General features: G+C 39.0%; 1 protein-coding gene across 1 annotated transcript in view; it reads left to right on the top strand.

Annotated features, from left to right (window-relative positions):
* Positions 1–20,875, top strand: part of JAZF1 (JAZF zinc finger 1) — a 188,972-nt gene that overhangs the window by 85,175 nt on the left and 82,922 nt on the right. The window contains exon 2 of the mRNA XM_035316314.1: positions 15,379–15,451. Within this exon, the coding sequence (XP_035172205.1) occupies positions 15,379–15,451 (73 nt within the window). The remainder of the gene's footprint in view (positions 1–15,378; positions 15,452–20,875) is intronic.

Here is a 20,875-nt window from a genome sequence, read left to right as displayed (position 1 = left end):
ACAGATACTTCAGTTAACTGCTGTTCACTTGACATAAACTAGTTGAAACAGTAAGACCAGATCTGGAGATGTTCTTCAGCCCATGTTAGAAAGAATTTAAGATATTATAAAATCTTTTTAAGAAGTAGAGCTAAAACACGTTGTTATGAGCTGAAAGTAAGACTCTCATGAGTCTTACTGGCTTGATCAATTAATTAGTTCATACAGGTGTTTTCCATCTCCTGTAATAGAAACTAAATTTGAAGTGAATATTTTACAGCAGTCTAACATTGTGAGGAAAGCCTTGCTACTGCCTGATGCTGTTCAAACGTTCATTGAAAAAAATTTATGATCTTGGTTCCTTTGCAGCTGTAGTGGCTTTTAATGTTGCAGAAACATGCTGATTTATAATCTTAGCTGGTAGCTGCAGAGAAAAGGCCACTTACTGCAGGTACGTAGGGAATGGTCTTTCCAGCAGACACTACCTCAGGCTGCATCATGACTGTAGTGCAGTCTGCCTCCTGTCGTGCACCTCTGTCCCAGTCCATTGATGGTTTAGACTGAGGAGTGTTAGGAGTGAATTGTACCTTCCCATGCCTCTTCCCACAGCCCCCTCTAGCAGACTTCTTTCCAGTTGAAGTCAGATTGCAAGGGGATGTATGAGTGCTCGTGTCTCAGGCTGTTCTGGAATGATACACCAGGACATGCTTTCAGACCTGGAAGTTAGAATATGTTCAAGTGATAATAATATAGGAAAGTGATACATCACTTACTGAGGTGATGATAATAATAATAGGAAAACTTGTGTTTTGACCTCTTGTATTGAAATTCTCCTGACCAAAGCAATTTGGTGGGGGTCTTTTGTTGTTTGTTTTTGACTGCTGTCAGTCTGGTGTGTTTCAATGGTACTGAATTTAGTAAACTGTTTTTCAAGTATGTATAAGTGAAAGAGGTAGAAAAAGTAAAAGATGTTGAGCGGGGATAGTTACTTCATCAAACTGGCAAGCTTGGTTTCTGAGTTGATGGAGTAGAGACCCTCTCATAAGGAGTGTCTAAAGCTTTTTATGAGTCAGCCAAGTTAGAGGACTGTTACCTCTTTCAAAACAAAACCAAGAAATCTTCAACCCCAGCATTTTGAATTAGCACTTGGCACAGACAGATTTCAACTAGAAAAAAACAAACAAAAAAAACAAACAAAAAAACATAGATACTTTTTTATTTGTTTGTTTTAATTTCAACTCTCTTCTCTGCCCTGGAATAAAAGAAAAGCAAAAGGAAAGTTATTAATGTTTCTGGCTTCAGGGGTGGTGCTGACATGGGAACCCTGGAACAATATGCAGCTTTTTCTTTGTTTCAGGGCTTTTCTAAGCATCTTGTCTGCAGTTCATTGGCAGACAGGCAATGTCAGTCTCCCACTGAGGTGGTTTGTTTAAGGTGTTTATTTCCATACTCTTTAATTCATGCCACCTTCCCCACAGTTTGCTGTCATAGAAGATATTTGTCTTCGTTTTGACTAGGTTATTAGGTAGTCTACTAACTGTAGTGAAAAGCTTTAGAGCTAGAATAAATTCCAGGGGAGTTACTAGGCATTTCTCTGCTTCTCACTGCAAATCAATACCACTCTGCAGAGCAAGGGGTGAGCACACTGACACTGCATTAAGCAATGAATATTAAAAGCTACTAAAATTCAAACAGAATGGAGAAGGAGGTATTTCAGCTAGCCTTAGTAAATGGCAGGGAAAATGCTTAAGGAATTTTGGAGGATAGGGGGTGACGTGGGCATAGTATTCGTGCTGGTGGTCTTAATTTCTCTTGTAATCCAACAGCCACATTTACTTACTCTTAGTCCTGAATACAAAGAGAGTTCAAAGCAACTTTAGTTGAGTATTTTGAACTAATCCTAGCAGGAATGCAGTTATATTGTCCTGACGCTGACATGCAGGTGTCTGTTGAACCTGGAAAATGACCTAGTTGCCAGATAAATTCTTTTATTCGTTTGTTTGGAAACAGCAAACCAAACAAGCTCTCTCTGAACACATCCTTTTAATAAGCCTTACCACACATCCTTTTAATAGGCCTTACCTTTTTAGCTGTTACATGGAAATGTTTTAAAGAGTTTGGTTAAACTTTTAAAGCTATTTCTAGAGAGAAACTGACAACAAATGGAAAGCTATCTGCTGTTGTATATAGTAGCAGACTTGGAAAGGTGATGTTATTTTTCTGATGCATATGCAATTACGCTTGTAAGATTTTTACTGAAATATGTTTTGAGAAATAGCTTCTGTTTTTGAAGTTGAAAGTATATTTGTATACTCTTTTTAGTCCTTTGGGGCAAAATTATTTAATGTACTTTAGGGAATTTTCAAAAATCACATTTTAAAAACAACTCCAACAGAGCAAGTAACAGCATAGGTTGAGCTGAACCCATCAGAATTTAATTTGTCCTTAAATTCAGCATCGGAACCTTATTTACTAAGTGATTCCGTGATACCTTATTCCTTAATCATTCTGATAGATGTATGCAGTGTTTTTTCTTTCATAGTCAGCTGCTGATCAGAGGAGGAATAGAACAGGAAAAAATAATATTTAGTATTGTCTATCAGCTTGCAGCAGTTAATTTGTTTAGTAGCAACAACAGTAGAATTTAGAAGACACTGAACCATGATTGCATGAAGTATTATTTTTTTTTTGGCAGCAGTTAAATGTATAATTAGCAGCTGGATTTTCAGAGGAACATGCATATTTTCATGGATATGTATACTGCTATCAGGAAACATGTCTATATACTGTATATATTTATGTATCCTGATCTTAGACAGCCTTTCTTGAGTTTCCAGCACAGCTGATGTCCTCCTATTCCCACCAACCCTGTTTCCAAGCTCCTTTTGATTCTACTTACTTGTAGAGTTAAACAGATGTTTTGGTGAGTCTGAATAATGACATTTTCAAACGGTTACAGACATGTAAATACAGTAAATTCAACACTGTTCTGAAACAGATCAATACTACTTTTTGAAGTTGTATTGAGCTGGGAGTGAGGCATTGTTTCTCTGCATCTTGCATCAGAAATATACAACATAGAAAGCTCAGGTGTGCAAAAATAAATATACATATTAGATTGTTTAATGCTGTCAGGTGCTTCAGAGCAGAAGAGGGAGCTTTCTTTGCTGAGAAGCATTTTCACGAAATCTCGTTTTCTGAGTCTCGAGCACCAATTTATCCTGCCAAAAATGTGGTGTCCTACTGTTGCTTTCTATTATATGACAACGTGAAGGAAATATAGATGGTTTGGCTTGCATGAATGTCAGGGAAAAAAATGGAAGCTCAGAAATTGAATGTAATGTTTTGTTAACTTTAGTGAGTACTCATCCAGTTGTTTTATCTGTAAACATTTTAAAAAATATATTATGGTAAAGTAACTTTGTGTTCACTAGCATGACTATTAGATTAATGATTCTATATTCAAATTCTGCGTGAGCAAAAAATAATACTGTAATTTTAAAGGAATCAATAACATGCTGCATTTCTTTTGTGTTCACACAAATGTTTATTTGTTGAAGACAGCATGTTTTTGATTGGGGTAATAAAGTGAAAATATAATATTTAAGAATTAGCCTTGGCCTTAAAAAAAACTTTGGTTATTAAGCTTTTTGATTTACTTAAATTTCTACTTAATGTCAACATTTCAGGCTTATCTGAATTTATTATTTTAAAGTGATCCTTCATCTTTTTACATATTTTTTTCAACCCCTGTTTTAAGTTTTGTCTTTTAAAGATACGGCGGCTTAGTTTAATCCATTGTGATCAGGGTTTTTCTCTATATTAGAGCTGCTACAAGTAGCAAAAGTATCTCAAAACCTTTCCAAGAAACAATAGCAAAGAAGCAGCTAAACACGGGCAATAAAACATGTTAGGTAAGCAGCGGAGAATGCTGCAAGTCCCAAGCTGAATGGAGGATATGGCATGGAGGTGAAGACGAAGGCTGCTGAATGCCCCCCTCTTCTGCGAGGTGAGCTGGTGGAGCTGCCAGCATTGAGGGCTACACGCCTGCCACAACAACAGGAAAACCACCCAGGCTGGAAACACCTTCTCATCGCCTGAGGTGAAAATACCACCTGCCGCACAGCCACCGCCTCAGCGGGATGGCAAATGGTGGCGCGGGGGCCGCCATGAGGGGGTGACATGGCGGCCGGAAGGCGGCCCAGCCCTGGAGCATGGCACGGGTCAGCTCCTGGCATGGCATCAGGGGTGCTAGCGGAGTCAGGCTGAGAGATCTTCCCTCGTCCCAGCTCTGCAAACCAGTGTCTGCTAGGAGCTGAGCCAAGGTGGCCGGGTTTCATCCAGGTGAGGACACCAAGGTGGTCAATGCCTGTGGATCCTGGAGTTGAAGTAGTAACCTCAGTGCATTCAATAACCTGTTTCACCCCAGTAATCCTCAGGAGGAGGAGATGCTTTGAAGATTATCTCTTTCAACAACATATCTGAAGGGTACAGGGGATCTGCTCCACCGTTAGTACTCCAGGGCAAACAAACCAGTTGAGGTTGGTTGGTAGCACATCAAGAATTTCTTCCACATCAGTCCTTGTTGTCCCAGTGTTTGAATACTGAGCTTTAAAAAGCTGATGTAAAAGAGGTAAAATAAGCCTAAATAAAAATTGTCAGTTTGTGTTCAGAGAAATAGATTTTTCATCTCACAGTAGTGCACCAACATGAACCTAATATATTCAGTGATGTTGGATTCCTTGGAGAGAAAGGGGGGGAGAAATCTTGTAAGAAATGTACTAAGCGATGATGTGTGGGTTTTTCTTGTTCCCTGTGGTAGGCTTATTGCTGGATATTTCATGGGTGGCACTCGGCATAAATGTGGAGTTGCTCACAGCCTTGGATAAGGCGCATTGGTGGTGAAATTATTTCCAGTGAAATAAAATTGTGCAAGACAGAGTGTGTCCAAATGGCAGAGCAGTTTCAGGAAACAAAGGTTATCTGAGCACCTGGTATTCTTACACAGCTGGTTCCCATCTGTGCACCATCAGCCTCCAGCTCCACTGGGTATGGTTGCTGCCTTCTGGAGAGCAATGCCAAGCAATCCTGAAACAGCCGGCTGGCATTGCTGTGCTGTGATGCTATTCCCTTCATCCTTACAGGAAATTGCTTCATTTTGTGCACTCCCTGTCAGCAGGAACTGAAGATCAGGAACCCAAGGGAATCCAGGCTGCCTCCTATAACATCGTGCAAAGCAGTAGCCCAGCAGATAAGTTTCTTACAGCAGCTTCCGTGAGTCACAGGAAAAATATGTATTGTTTCCTTCTAATACAACCCTTTCTCAAAAACAAAACCAACCAACAAAACAAACAAAAATAGTGTTTGCAGAGGAGTGAAGAGACAGTAAATAACACAGTAAAGGCTTTCCTTCTCGATTCCTGGTAAAGATGAAGAGGTTTAATTTATGAAATACTAGCTGCCTTCCCTGTAGTGGTTGATTTTAGTGTTCCCAGACAAAATTAAAAGTGGCCTGTTTTCAATGACACTTGAAAATTTAGTGCTATGTTGATAGTCTGAAATGAAGATCTTCTGACATTGCAGATGAAATATGTGCCACTGAAGTTCAGTTGTGGTTTAGTTGGCCATGGAGTTGGGATATAATTATATTATTTTAACTCCTGGAGATCATTACTACTTTGGGAAATAAAACCCCCAAGCATCAGAACTGTCAAGATATATATTTTGAACTTTTATTTAAAGTAATACTAGGTTTTATTTATTTTGGAACGCTTAGCCAGGTTTTCATTATTAAAACTAGACTAGAACAAGACTTTGAGTATTAAAGTAATAATAATAAAAAGGCAAAACACAAACCTATAAATTTTCATTTTTTTTTTAATAGGAAAACTAGCTGTTTTGAAATAACTGCTTGCTTTATGCAAAACTGTTTATCTTAGAATATGGATTTAAGCATATACTTACCTTACTTACACTCTGGATTTGAGAAGGCATGGGATTCTAGTTAGTTTTCTGTAAAGATTGCTCCTTTACTAGTAGTCACCAGGTTTTGCCCAAAAAGGCCAAACTTCCCAATGGATTTGCCCAAGCCAGAGCCTGGTTCTCATAGAAACCCTCTATACTCAACAATAAATCAATCCAATGCCAATTCCAAAATTTATTTCCTTACAGTTTTGGCAAAATGCTGACCACAAGATAAATGTTTCTCCTTTCTCTTTTTTGTTCCAAATGTAATGGGAAATGATGCAGAGGATCTTAGAGAGTGGAGAAATGTACAGATTTTGGGAACGGGGGGTTTTGCCTGAGTACCTAGAAAATTCATGTCCAGGGCTGTCTCTGTGTTGGAGAACAACCTCCTGCCTTTTTCTCCCTTTCTCTCCAGGCTGTCAGCACAAGGAATGAAAAATGCTTTCCCTGACCAGCAACTCCATACCCGCTCGCCCCTAGGGCGGTCACAGCTATGCTGGCAGCATGTTTTTATTGGCCTCGCGTGTCGTTTGGGGAGGTGATACAACTATGTCAACAGGAGAAGGCCTTTTGATTTACCCTTGCTGTGTCCATCAGAGGGCTCTGCCAACATAGCTGTGCTCTTAGCACTGGTGCAGAGGGTAGGGAGTGTGGCCAGGACCTACAGCACGATTAACAAGAGCATCGTGCTGATGTGTGCATTTGGTGGGGGGTGCTATATGCCATGAAGCTGGCTTTGTCAGTTTCAGAATAGAATAATATCCCTAAATCACAGGGTTTTTTTGATTTCTTTTTTACTTTAGATTTGGGTGAAGTAAAGGTGAGTGCCTTTCCACAGTATGTGCATTTTTAAAACTCTCAGAAAAAAAAAAAAAAAAAACTGATCGCAGAGTGGAGGGGGGAAAAAAGTTCATTTCATTATTGAAATGTGGTCATTTAGGGAATGCTAACGTTACATGTTATGTCCTGTGTGCTTACTTGACTGTTAAGTGAGAATGGACCCTTTATTTTAGCACTCTTCAGTGGCACCTCCTGAGATTATGTGACTTGAATTAAATGCTGGGAAATTTAGTGAAAATGGCATTCTAATTTTTCTCTATTTCAAGCTTCATTACTTATATTTGCACTTAGAAGTTGCAAGCAAGATGTTAACATTTCAAATGCTTAAAAATTGAATACATCTCACGATTTAAAAAGGAAAATAAAGTAGCAGCAGACTCATGTTCTTTTCCTTCTCTGAGGGATCTTTCCAGCAATTTGCTAGTCTCCTATTGATTTGATTAATGAATATTTTACCTCTTAAAAATAACCATTACTTATTGCATTCGGTTGCTGCAATAATTATATGTTTCAAATAAAATCTAATTAACATAAGTGGAAAAGGATCATAGCACATGGAGTGTGCTCACAGTTCACTACATCTGAAAGATCATGAGACGCCTTTTTGACATCTGTGGCTCTGCAGCTAGTTACCAGCAATTACTTTCCGTTCGGATGGAAATCAAGTATCTGATTTATGGCATTGCTCTTTATAATCTGAGACATGAGCTACTGAGAATATTATGAGGGTGCTGTAATCACAGTGCATGGTAATGCTCTTCTAAATAGTTATGGCTGTACCCTCCTACTTGGGTCCCTGCTTCGTAGTTGCTGCTGGAGTTTTGGGTAGGTTTTTGGAGGAGGGCATGCATGGGAGATGGGTTAAAAATGGCTTGGTCAAGCGCCATCCATTCTGTCAAAGGTAGGCTGAAGTAGGTGGCAGCCAGTTGTTCAGCCGTTCTCGAGATCTGGGCTGTATCTCTAATTGGGGCCCCTTCTAATGGGACCAGGAGAAACCACCACTTGAATTTATCTGCTGAAGATTATGTTGGTTGTGCTCCCCTGCCAGAGAGAGCGGGCTGGGGAAAGGGATAAGGATGCAGGGTGGCGTGCGGAGACCACGTGTGGTGTTCCTCATAGGATGCACATGGCCCTCAAGCTTCCCGCTGAGAACACTTAGAGCATATGCTACTTTGTTTTCTCTTTTAAATAAAAAATTTCACAAATTCTCTACTTGGTTTACAGTGCTGTAAGTTGGTGAGAAGCAAGAGACTAACTGTGGGCAACCCCAACAAGTTCTGATCAACCAGATCGTTCCGTTGAGAAGTGAAGGAACAGACAAATTGCTTGGGTCTGGCCACTACCTCTTAGTTATTTTTGCATGTTTGATAGTGCCTGACCTTGATTAATGCAAATTATTTTGGAGATAGAGGAACAGAAAATTATTTTAATTTCTGGCAAGGAAAAACTTCATAAAACAGTAGATTGTCAGTAACAAGGACCACAAGAGTAGCCAAGGAGTATATCTTCAAATAAACAAATGAAGACATGGCTTAGCTGATCCAGTGTTTGAGTTGGGAACTTCTGTTCTTAGTTGTGTTGTGTTATTTATATATAATACATGGCACTGGAAAGTTATGCGCGCTCTCATTTTTCACTTCAATTGCCTTTTTGAAGACAGCCTGACAGGAGCGCTGTGGTTGCTTATTAGCGTGCAATAATTAACGTAATTGCAGAAATTTGAAAATCTTAAAGAATCGGTATCCACGACTGGATTCCATGCATTCTTTTTATTTTCTGGTTTCTGTATCTGAAATACCTTTTTCTTGTACACAATTATATCACAAATATATATATATATATATATATATATATACACATATATATATACACACATACATTAAATACATTAAAGACACTTTTTGGAAGACTTGCAATTCCTTGTGTTGTTCACATTTACTTCACTGTTTGTTTTTTAAATTAAAAACTAGTGTCCAATGATCTTCTCTGTTGCGTTACTGAGCTACCATTTTAAACCAGTAATCCTTTTAATATTATTATGAATTAAATTAGTACATTTGAAGCTGCAATTAGAACCCAGTTTGGCTGGACTGCAGGAGGTACAGGACGGCTGTTGCTTCTGAGAACTCAGTCTGGATTCAGTAGTGGCAGCACACAAGGATGAAGTGGTGTTGCTCAATAATAGTGTTATATAAAAATGTTCTACTATTCTGTTTGCTGAAAGAGTAAAGTGTAGAGACTTGTTTCTGTATTGTTAATCTAAAATAACATGTATTATTTTAACACCCAGTAAGAAACCATTTTCTCATGCTACAGAGCTCTGAGTTCTTGTGTCCGTAAAAGGGAATTTCAGATGTGCTAAGCTGCAGCAGCGAATTGATGCTCTTTGTTACGCTTGTCTTGGAGTTTTTTGTGCTTTAATTTTCAGCAGACTGCTCTTGAACTTTTGTCCCCCTTTTTTTGGATGGTCCCTCATGCAGTGACGTCCTGTGACTGAGCCTCACAGCCTTTGCAGTACTAACATAAGTGAAGGGGAAATGCTGGAGTGATGTCCCTGGGATTGGGTGCTTTTCCTAAGAAGAGACTTTTCTTTTTTACTTTCCTGAGGCTTCCTTCATTTAAATAAGTCTTCTGTTCGATATGTTTGATACTTCTTTTTCATAACCACTTGCCTACATCTGCAATAAGGAATCTGCCACTTTTTTTTTTTTTTACACTGTCTTGTGCTTCCAAGGCCTTAGAAAAGGGCCATGTTAGATCACCTACTGTACAGCTTGTGTCTACATTGGACACCATGCTTTGATCTGAATTTTCATTCATATTTTGGTGGCCTGTGACTGTTAGTTTTCTTTTCCATGACTTCATGAACTTAAGAGCAATTTGACAGGGGAAACAAACTGTTGGCAGCTGAGAAAGGTTGGCAAGTCTTGAGCAGCCCAAATAGGGAGACTTATGTGCTTAAAAAAAAAAAAAAAAAAAGTAGTATGGAGTCTTCAGTGTTCATTGAAAATGTGAGAGTTGAAATAACTATAGTGTTTTTGTGTGTGAACTTGCCTGAATGTAGCTTTCTTCATCATCTGTTTAATGATAGCTTATCTGGAAGCGTGGAAGCATTTAGCATCTAATCTGTTTTACACATTTTGGTAAGTCCATCTGGCATTTGACACCCTTATCTTGGAAAGCAGTTAAACTTGTTAATATATACATATATATATATATATATATATATATATATATATATATATATGTCTCAAAGGTGTTCTTGAAGTCAGGTGGGTTTAAAACTTTTGCAGACGCATGGTATTTATCTCCGGTCTTCTGTTTCTGAGAGAAACAGAAGCACTAGTACAAGTTGCAGAGCACTACCTGCTGAGACACACGTTACTTTCCTTTTAGAGATGATGGAAAATGAAGTATTGCATGGAGCAAATAATATACGGCAGTCCCTGCTGGATTTTGAGTGTAGCCCTTAACTGAACAAACTCTGAATGCATGTGTCATAGGCTGAAAAGTTAAATATTTATTTTTGTCTATAAAGATACTACCAGGGAGCCATGTTGATACCTGTGAAATCATAGTTATTTATTATCCTGCTCTTCAAATTCATTAGACACTGTATCTGGAATTGAAACTGTGAAATTCCTAGTGGCTTCCTTGCAGTGGAAGTTTGGGATTGGGAACAGTTTCCAGTAACACTGAATTTATCTGTTTCTGGCTTTTTAAGCTATGCCCGTGTAAGAACAATTGTGGACTTTGGAGGAAGCCAACAGAAATGTTTGCCTTGGCATCATTAGTGAAAGGAGCTAGTTTCAAGGGAAGTGTAGGTTTTAATTAATTAGCTGAGCAGACTTGTATCAGCCAGTTTTTAAGGCCAAGTGAAATACAAGACAGACACTCTGTGAACCCAGTGGTGGGCGCGTGGGATGTGTGTAGGACTGCTCTAGCAGGCGAGTTGCGAGTCTGGAGAACCTCTGCGATTGCTATTTGCTCCAGCACATATGTGCACCGATCTCATACAAAAAGGTGAGATTACCATAAACATCTCCAAGTGACTTGAGAGATGGATCATACTTCAAGCCCATGGTCCTTTTAAATATGAGTTGTAGTGTTTTCAAAAATCCTTTGTAGGGCCATTATTTTCCTAACATTTGTGGTGTTTTGTTGCTCTTTTTGAGATGAAACATGAAGAAATAATAGCCTTGGGCTGACAAGGAGAATTTTATCTTGTTGCCTTTGTTGCAGCTATCTGGCTGAAGTAATGACATGGCAATTTTTTCAAACCTACATCTTTTGAAGATATGCATTCATCTTTTTTTTTTTTTTTTTTCCCGGAAATGTTGTTTCTACAGCGTCAGTAAAATCTGTTGGAGGATTACAGCTACCAAAACATCTTGAAAGTCTGGTCACTTCATTTGTATGTGAACAGGGATTCAGATATCCTCCTTCAGGTACCTGGATCCTTATCAGGATTTACCTCAGCTTCTGCCCGTTTGTTCAGTGGTAGCACGATGAGGTAGAAGCAGCACTGGACACTTCATATTTAAGATGTGGAAGAGTAGTTTAAATTTTACTTCCTTTTAGTCACTTTTTTTTCTTCTGAGACCAGCTTTGCCACTTTGCAATTTCCCTTGTCACTACAAGAAGAATGCTTGCAGTTGTCAAATAATGCTACTGAAATTTGTTAGCCCTTCTCAGTGTGCCTTATCCGTGAAAGGTGATTTTTCACAGTTATTTAATTGCAAGAACTTCATGAAAATTCTCAAGTGAAGTTGCTTTTGATAAACTTTTTGTACAGAGATAGGGCAAAACTCATTGCTCCATTTTATAGCTAAAATGCGGCATGTATTTTGTGCATGAATACTCATATAGAACAAAGTTATGCATCTGATGAAGACAGTACTTGAACAGGATGGGTATGCTTTTCTATTATTTGCTCTCTTTCAAATACTTTGCCAGGTTAGGATTTTGCAATGTTTTCAAGCCGAGAGCTATTTCTACATAGAGCGAGGTGATTTAGTAATGGTAGCTTGGTTCAGCAGTTGGTGATTCATTTTGTTAGCACATGCTCTGCAGAAAATGCCTGGCTTCAGTTGAACAGTTTAAAGGAGGTGCAGTGAAATTTATGGTCTTAGCCTTAATTATGTATTCATGCTCCTTGTCTGGTTGCCCAGTATGGAGCACTTTGTGGACGTGAGAAATTGAAAGTGTCTAATCCCTGATTACTTGAGCAACTGTATCTCTTGTGGGTGTTGGCACCCACACTTCAATCTTTTAATAGTGAGACGGGGAAGCCCAGAACAAAAACCAAAAAAAAACAAAACAACAAAAAAAAGGCACCTACATTTTATTTTTATAACACTTTGTTAGAGGAAAAAAAAACAGGGTTTCCAACATCTAACACCATAGTAAAATAAGAGACCATAAGTTTAAAAAAAAAAAATATCAAAAAACAAAAACATCCTGAGCGTTACAGAAAGTAAGTAGTGCTTTCTGTCCTCCTGTTGTGAAATGGAATCAGTGGAAGGTAATGCTTATGAGAAGAGACAAGTAATGAAGGCAGCTAATGGACAGCGGGTGGCAATTTGTTCTGCTAGATTTAAAGCAATACAGCAAAAATAATGCAGCAGTGAGACTTCAATATCCCGTGTCAGTTCAAGAAGCCAGAGTAACCAGTTAAAGCCAGCTGTTGATCAGTCCCTTCAAAACAAAATCTGTGGTTGTTTTGTGAGTGTTGTCTGGATGCTTTTCTTCCTGTATAGGAAAGGGAGCTCAGATCGGTCCATGGTTGTACTGCATAAATACTTTTCAAGAAAGAGATTCGTCATGAGTGAGTGTTTAATCCATTATAGGTGTCTGTTTGGAAACTATTTAGGCAACTTTTGGCTGCCTTGACCAGCCTACGCATGCTTGAGGAAATATTGATCAAACATTTTTACGCTATACAGGGCCATTTTGTGAACAGCAGGGAAGCTAGTGAGAGGGTGGTATGGGGAAACCATTTTGTATGTGCATTGTGTAGGTGTTAAGTCTTGGGCACCAGGCAAACAGGCAGCTATACACATCTCTGTGCAGGGTTTGTACTTGCTCACACATCAGGGGGTTTGAGGGGAGGGAGGGTGGACAGCCTGTGATGGCCTCCTCAGCAAGGGCCGGGATGGCGGCAGGGGAGGAAGGAGGAGCAGCGGGAAGCAGGTTGTGAAGGGGCAGGGGAGGGGGAAAGGCAGAGGGTGAGGAGGAGCATGGTGAGGCAGGAAGGAGCGAACTGGTGACATTCTGAAGCAGTGACCTAAAAGCTGGTGGTGGTGGGTGGAAGCTGCCACAGGCAGGAGACGTGGGTGCTCTGAGGGCAGCCAAAGGGACAAGCCAGCCAAGCAGTGTGTGTCAGATGGCACCTCCTGAGAGATCGGGCTCCTCTGCACAGGTGTCAACTAGCAGATAATGCGCTTCACTAACAAGCTCCAACAAAAGTTACGTGATTTTTGATTTTCGTCTTTGTTTCTCCATCTTTAGCAAGCATTCTGGTGGGCTGCTGGCAGGCAAAAGTGTGGTGAGCTCTTCATCAGAGCTTTCCTTTGTCCTCTTCCACAGATAGGAACAACGCTCAGATGTAAACCAACCCTAATTTTGCCTACTTCAGTCACAGAAACTGTTGTTTATAGGTGGAGGTTAATCCCACGTAAGAACTGGATTAGTGAAGATGTAGTCATTTAACCACATAGGCCCTAAATTGCAGGCTGAGGCGGTGTTCAGGCAGTCCTGGCAGGGATTAAGGCTCTGCAGACATGCAGTATCGAGACAGTTTCATGGCAGGCCCTGCACTGCACAGGTGTAAATCTAACAAAGTTCACCGTGACAGTGGTTGTGTGCTCGGCCTGCTAAATGACTGTGTGTTTTGTGGAAACAAAGACAAGGAAAAGATCTTTGTGCATCCTGTAAGTCCCAGTTCCTCAGAGAAGGGAAGGGAATTACAAAGATAAAGGGGAAGATAGCCAATGCTTTGCTGTCTTGGGTTAGTTTAATGCAGAGCATGGTGTGCTGATAATTGCTGCAGGATTTCCCCAGGCACCAGAAAGGCAAGGCAAGGTTGGTGGCTGAGCTGGTGCTTGGGCTTTTATCCCTCTCTGACCTTCCTTGAAGGTGTTTATCTTTTTATGGACATATGATAGGGCATGCTATCAAATCCTGGAGTATGAGCTTTGTAGGAACTGAAATGTGGGAAGAAAGATTAGCATTGATCTGAGCTCTGAGGGGGTGGGACAGGGAATTCTCTGCACACCAAATAAAGACATCAGCTTCGGGCAGTGGGGCAACTGTTGTACCTATTTCAAGCACAGTCCCCATTCATTTCAGTTAAAAATCTTACCAAAGATAGGGTAGCTGAGGCAGATTCCACAACAACTTTTATCAGGTTTTAAAAACAAAACAAAAACCGCAAAACTCACCAGAAGCAACCGATGAGGTCAAACAAATGTTTCTGTCAAGATGATGAGCTTTCCGAGATCAGCTTTGCTTAAAGTTGTGGCAAGAAGTGAGAGCAGTCCAAAATACAGCCTGACTGCAAGATCTTCCCATGTTTGTTTGTTCTTGTGTGGGTTTTGCTTATTTTTTCTCCTTCCCCAAACACAAAATAGATACTTCCATTGCAATAAAAGATAGATAGCAGTGCAGTGGACAGCTGTTTTGTAAAAAGAGTTTGTGTTCTTTTTAGTTAATAAAGCAAAAGTTGAACCTAGAACTGCTTTTAAAGTCGTGCATAAAATATGTTGTTAATGAATATGTAGTAATATGCACAGGCATGATGCACATTTTCCACTGGGAACTTTTGAAGGCTGTTCATAATCAGCTCCTAGAGGTGCATTTCTACAATGTAGGGATTTGAAGTCTCAATACAATCCAAATTTTGTATGAGAAAACTACTTAAACTATGGGCATACATAGTTTTGGTTTCAGAATTTTAAACTAGTTTAAGCTATTTCTTTGTCAGAAAAAAAATGCAAAACTTAAAAGGGATGTTGAAAATAGTGATTGAAAACATTCTTTCATTTGAGTGAGAAAGTTGGTAGTTGAGGGATTTGGATTGTGCTTGTTTCAGGGCTTTTTATATGACTTCTAATGGAGAGCTTCAAAAATAAGCTGCAGGGAAGGGAGAAAGCAAAACTCAGAGATGCAGAAGAAAAGTGAAGTCCCAGCTGAAGAGATTTAATAGGTCTTGAAACATCTCAAAATGTGTCAACCATATTTAGAAATAACTACATTAGAAAAAAAAAAAAAAAAAGAAAGCTTGATCCTTTTAACACTGTAAATCATGGAAAGCAGTGAAAACTAATATTTATGATGGAGATTGTGAAAGCTTGTGTGACACTTGGAAATTACATCACTGTTGATGTTTCAAATTCTTGTGTAAAGTAATGCAATACTGTGTTTATGAATGAACAAATGATTGTGCTGTGCTAAGCGTACTGTATATGGATGAACTGGGTTGAGCTATTATATCTCTTGTCTTCACTTACATTACTTTGCAGTATGCAGTCTTGTATGTTTCAGAGTAAATACAGAAAAATGAATTCAGCATATCTGTTTTTTTTATTCTAGATACAGACCCACGTGTATTAGAGAAACAAGAACTTCAGCAGCCAACCTATGTTGCTCTAAGTTATATTAACAGGTAAGTGTGGTTATTTTTCAAGTAGAATTGATCATGGTTTGCATAGTACGTGTGTATATGCACATGCCAAAACAATATGCTTATAACACCTGTTCTGCAAAGACGGTTGAATTAAAATTTAACTAATTTTTAAATCACTTTAATATTGGACATAAGCACCCTTTCAGCTGCACTGCTCAAATACTTAGGGGATGAGGTTTTAATGTTTTATGCTGAAGCTAAATCTTGTGCAAAACACGATAATTTCTGTTTGCTTATTTTTGCACTTTCTTGCACTCCATGCAAATGAGTGGAAAAATATTTTTTTTTTTACAGTCAATATTTAAATCCAACTGATAACAGTATGACATATGCGTTTTTTTATAGTACTTTGAAAGTTTTTCAGCTGCAGTGTATAAAAAACTTGCTTACCAGACCTATATAACCTAAGACCTGAAAAAATTAAGAAATTTCAACAGGTTTTAAAACATGAATCTGAATAACAGAAAATAGACTTGACTTTTAATTTGTTGACTGATGGCAGAACTGGAACTTCAAGAACACAGGAATGGAAGGGCTGCTCGTGTCTTGGGCTGCACTGTGGTAAAGAGCAAAGAGTAGCTCCTTCGTTTTCTTCTCACTTAAGCCTATCACAGAATTCAGCAGAGGTACCTCAGATTGCTTTTCCTCTGGGAGAAGTGATCCATGCAGCATGCTGTATGGAAGGAAGAGATGGTAAGTTTTTGTGGAGTTGCAGTGCCCCTTTCTCAGCATGTCTTCCAAGTTATCTTTTAATCCTAAATAAGCATTATACATGAAAGGCTATTCCTCATTTAAAACCCCTTTTTCCTGTTCTATGTAAATCAACATGCTGCTATTCTGGGTTTACTTTGCCTTCTTTTATATATTACATTGTTGGTTGTGGCGTTTTTTTGTGTGTGTGTGTGTGTTTTTTTTTCCAATCAGATGTACTGTGGTTAAAAATTGTAGTTAGTTGCCTTTTGGAAATGCATTTTCGGAGAATATTCTCTATGGGATTATTGGCTTTTATCCATGGTATATGAGTTTCCTTTTGTATCTTTGCTATCCTAGTGCATGAAATACAAACTCACAAGCCTGAAAGATTATCCAAGAATTTAATTCAGGATAAACTGAGTTTGTTCAAACTCCCATTGGTCATACATAAAGTATTTTTTTTTTTTCATTTTAATTCTACTTCATGTTAAAAGTGGGGGGAAATAAAGCACACCTTTGTAAAAGGAATCCACCATTTGGCTTTGTTTAATATTTGCTATAGAAAAAAGGTGGCAGTGGGGGGAGGGGGGGGGGGGGGAACTAAGACTGATGTATGAAAGGAAGAGGTGATGTTCACTTGCTGAAGTGACTACATTTTCTCCACTGTATGATAGTGTTATGATTACGAATAGCTGGTATTGACATGATTTCCTATTTGGCAAGTGACTGCTGTTCTTCCTGGAGACGGTCCTACCTTTGAAAGCATGCTTTGAAATTTACCATGACCCTCTTTTACACTTATTTCTGTTGATCTCATTTAATGTATAAAACTTTTTTTTTTTGCAATATATATTGGTATGTTGTCATGTATGTTGGTATGTTTCCCTTTTTCCATTATATACTTGGGCGTTTTCTCTTGTTGCTTCTGTGGTTATTTTACTTAATGTGAGGGAGCGGAAAGTTTTATAAAAGAAATTAGGGAAAAGTTGTTTCAAGATCACAGGAAGTGCCGTGGGGCTTGATTGTCTGATTCAGAATTGGAAACTGCTTTTAAAAGTAGCGTGAAAGTGATCCTGCTTAAATTTCATGATTTTGCTACCCTTTTTAATTGAGACTGTTTTGCTTACTACATGTTTTGCCCACAAACTTTCTTCCCCTTTTAATATTGGGAAATAACTGTGCAGACCTAACTTGTGTTTTTCTTATAGCAAAACCCAACCTTAATTGACTCTTACTTAAACCAGCTGCTATTTAAGTGTCTTTTAACTGTCTTTTAATTTTTTCTAAAAGTGCTGGTGTCTTTCATTGAACCACCTGCTCTGAGCAGCTCAAACTTTTGAGGGAGCAGCAATATACATTACACTACGAGACATGCCTTTCTATTTCCCACTACATATGCCAGAGCTGGGTTCTGCTTTGTTGTCCCAGGCTCTGAACTCAGATTTTGTAGCCTAATACATGTCATAAACATGTTGCATACTGTTAGATATCAAACACCAGATACTGCTGCACTTTTTTTAAACCCGTGCTTTTATAGCTTCCAAGTGAAACTGAACTTAGCTCGGTTCCTGCTGTGAATTCCAGGCCTTAAAACCATCTTCCACTGCAGGTCTGTATATTCAATATGTTCTGTGTGGGCCATACGTTCTCGTGGAGCCTGGGAAAACAGGGACTTGTGATTCTCAGGGCCTGTCAAAATTGTATGATAAGATGTATACTTAGTGTATGTTGAGGTGGAAGAATGCAGGAGAAAGGTTAAGTGGGTGTGTGCTACGCTCTGCTCGTTGCCTTGTGGCATGGTGACCATTGTAAGCTAAAACAAAACATAAATTGGGGTTGTCTGGTTGGATAGCTGGGAGGGTAAAGTGTCAGTAAAGCAGATAGTAGAGATGGAAAGGTAAAGGAGTCTTCACTGACAACCTGAAACATACACCTGCATCCATTTCCCTTCTACTCCCAGGTTATTTTCTCAAGCGTGTTAATATGGCAATATTGTGCGTGCACTTGAGTTCCGAAACAACGTTCGGATTGCGGATGTCTGTAAGGCTCAGTCTCTTCCTCTGCTGGAGATTTACTGCCACCACAGCCTTCAGTAACTGCACACAGATGCAGTTTCCATAGTGTGCGATCCTCATGTAGACAGATAGCGTTCCTTTTCAAGCTGGTGGACAAAGTATAAATTACAGGTCATAATGGTTTACTAGCTCTCCATCACATGCTTGTAGTGGTCACTGACTGAATTGCAGCAAGTCCTTTCCTCAGACAAAATTTAACGTAGTCTTCATACAGTCCCCAGTATTGATGATTTTATTTTCTTTCTTGAAAGTCAAAATTGAAGTCACTACTACCAAAGCAGATGCAATTAATCTGCTTTCATCCTGTAAATACAGGAGTGGTTTGCCTGCAAGCAGTTCAGAGGTGCAACTACATGAGTGGGTTGCTGGCTGTGATCTGTAGCAGTTGCATACAAGCACTTGGACCTACATCCTCCAGTACTACTTAGAGATACTTCCTTTTTGTACTGATCAAGACACCTTTGTATTTCTCATTGCACTGAAATAAAGTGATCGTGACAATAGTTAATACTGCTGATACAATTACTTAGATGCAACACTTCTAGCATTAAGTTAATTACATTAATCCTAGGTTCTTTTTTTAAGAGTAGCTTCCTATTGACAACTGAGATCATTCAAGGAAGGTGATAATAAAATAGATTTTGAGCATGGACCCTACAAGCAGCTACAGAATAGTAGGGTGAATGCTCTCAGTGTTGCCTGTGTGCAGGCTGTTGAATGTCTATAAAGTTTATTCTTATGCACAAATGGGAGGAGTGCAAACGAAGCCTGTGATCAAAACTGAATGTCGCTCTCGGGTCAGTAGACCCAAGCACATCTCTGAGCCGGTCCTGACATTTTTACTCCTCCCGCCAGAATTTATTTTTAACTAGCAAGATTTTGCCTCACTGTTGCCATTTAAAATTCCTGTAGGCTCTAAGCTTTTCCCCTCCTTTCCCTTTTCTCTCAACAGTCATTGACTTCTCCAGAACGTGTTTCCCACTCAGCTTCCTTTAATACTGCTAGGAGTAAAATCAATCATTTCTGTGAACATGTGTTTTTGTGAAAGGAATTAATTGCGTATGAAGTTCTAACCACTGCAAACCATCCCCATGTCATGTCTAGCACACTAATTTTGGTTCTACTGCTATTAATTACAGGATTTAATGTTCACTTGAGAGTTATTTTAAGAAGTGGTAAGTCTTCAGGTAGCAATATATTTAGTATACAGCATTTTACTAATGCAATAACAAGAATGTTTTGGATTTGGAGACATGGCTCCCTGACTACATCCCTGTGGTTTGAGTATCCAAGCTGCATGATACTGGTCTCTTATTTCTTTGTCACTGACCTTTACTTTTTTGTTAAGGCATTGTGTTCAGTGCTCGATAGAAATTTAAAAGTCTTTCTTATTCCTTTCTCTAGGTTCACTCTTGCCATTGGTCACTTCCATTTATCTCCATTCTCTGTCACTGGGGATAGCCTACACTGGCCATTCAGTGGCTTTCCTCAGCCAGGTGGTTCTGTGTATACATTTAGTTTTAACAGTAACCATGCCGTTCAGTAGAGCAATTTGTTAAAGCTACCCAGCAGCATCCTCAGCTCTAGCAGTGCATTGAACTTCTTCCTGTAGTTTTGCTCTAACAGATTTTCCTGAGGTAAGCTGCCAGTAGTAGTCAAATAAGAAGCTAATGAAAGACTTCAACCTCTCAGAGGTCCTACCCGGTAACTGTACATGCCACCAAAAAGCTCAATAGGACACTTTCTCAGTGGCAGTGCACTTTCTTCTTGCTTCCTCTTTTCTAAGAGGATAAGTGTTGTTTGCATACTGTGTGGAAGACCCAAGATTCAGTTTCTTCCTTTTTGATCCCTTAAGATTGTTTTAATCACAAGACTATTTTCTTTAGATAGGGCATCACTTCTTCTTTTGACGTTTCTACTCTTTTCCTCTTGATTTCTGTGTACCTTCATTTGATTGTCTGTTGGAGCACAGTTCAGAACGAAGAAACCACTAAAATCATGAGGCTGGAGAGACATACTTTATTTTTCTTTTTTTCTCTTTGCTTGCTCTCTTAATGTTGGTTGGTTGGTTGGTTGGTTGTTTTTTCAGCAAGTATATGCAAAATGGAACCATTCTGAAGTAGTGAGAATTTTCCTCTAAAATACTCACTGCAGCATTCACCTGATAAGCAGGAGGTCAGAATTCAAATCGACTCTTTCAAATTCAGGCCAGAGATTTCAACTTTGAATGTGTGTTATTGGTGGTACCTTGTAGATTTATTCAGGCATGCTATAAGGAAATATATGAGAACCCTTAAAAACTGATTTTTAATCTCAGAATAGTTCATTTGACTTTTTGAATGTAAAAGCAAAATGAAAAAGAAAGGTAACTAAAATAAAACAACCTGACCTCTTCTTCATGTTCTTCCAACTTCTCACATAAACCGTCTTAATTCTCACATCGTGATTCAGAAGAAAAAGGGTAGAGTCCAGGAAGATTTTTCCATTTTATGAACCCTGCTGGAGATCAGTTTTTCCACAAAAGAAAATCAGAGCTTGTGAATCCAATAAACTCTTTCTGTACCACCTGTTTGGACTTGATACATTTTTGTAGTGTGTACTACCACAGTTCTTGCCCTTTGTCTTGAAATTTAAC

Source organism: Oxyura jamaicensis, chromosome 2 (assembly GCF_011077185.1).
Source record: "Oxyura jamaicensis isolate SHBP4307 breed ruddy duck chromosome 2, BPBGC_Ojam_1.0, whole genome shotgun sequence".
In the NCBI taxonomy this organism is placed as follows: Eukaryota; Metazoa; Chordata; class Aves; order Anseriformes; family Anatidae; genus Oxyura; species Oxyura jamaicensis.
Note: the sequence above shows the minus strand (reverse complement) of the source record. Positions and strands in the feature narration are given on the sequence as shown.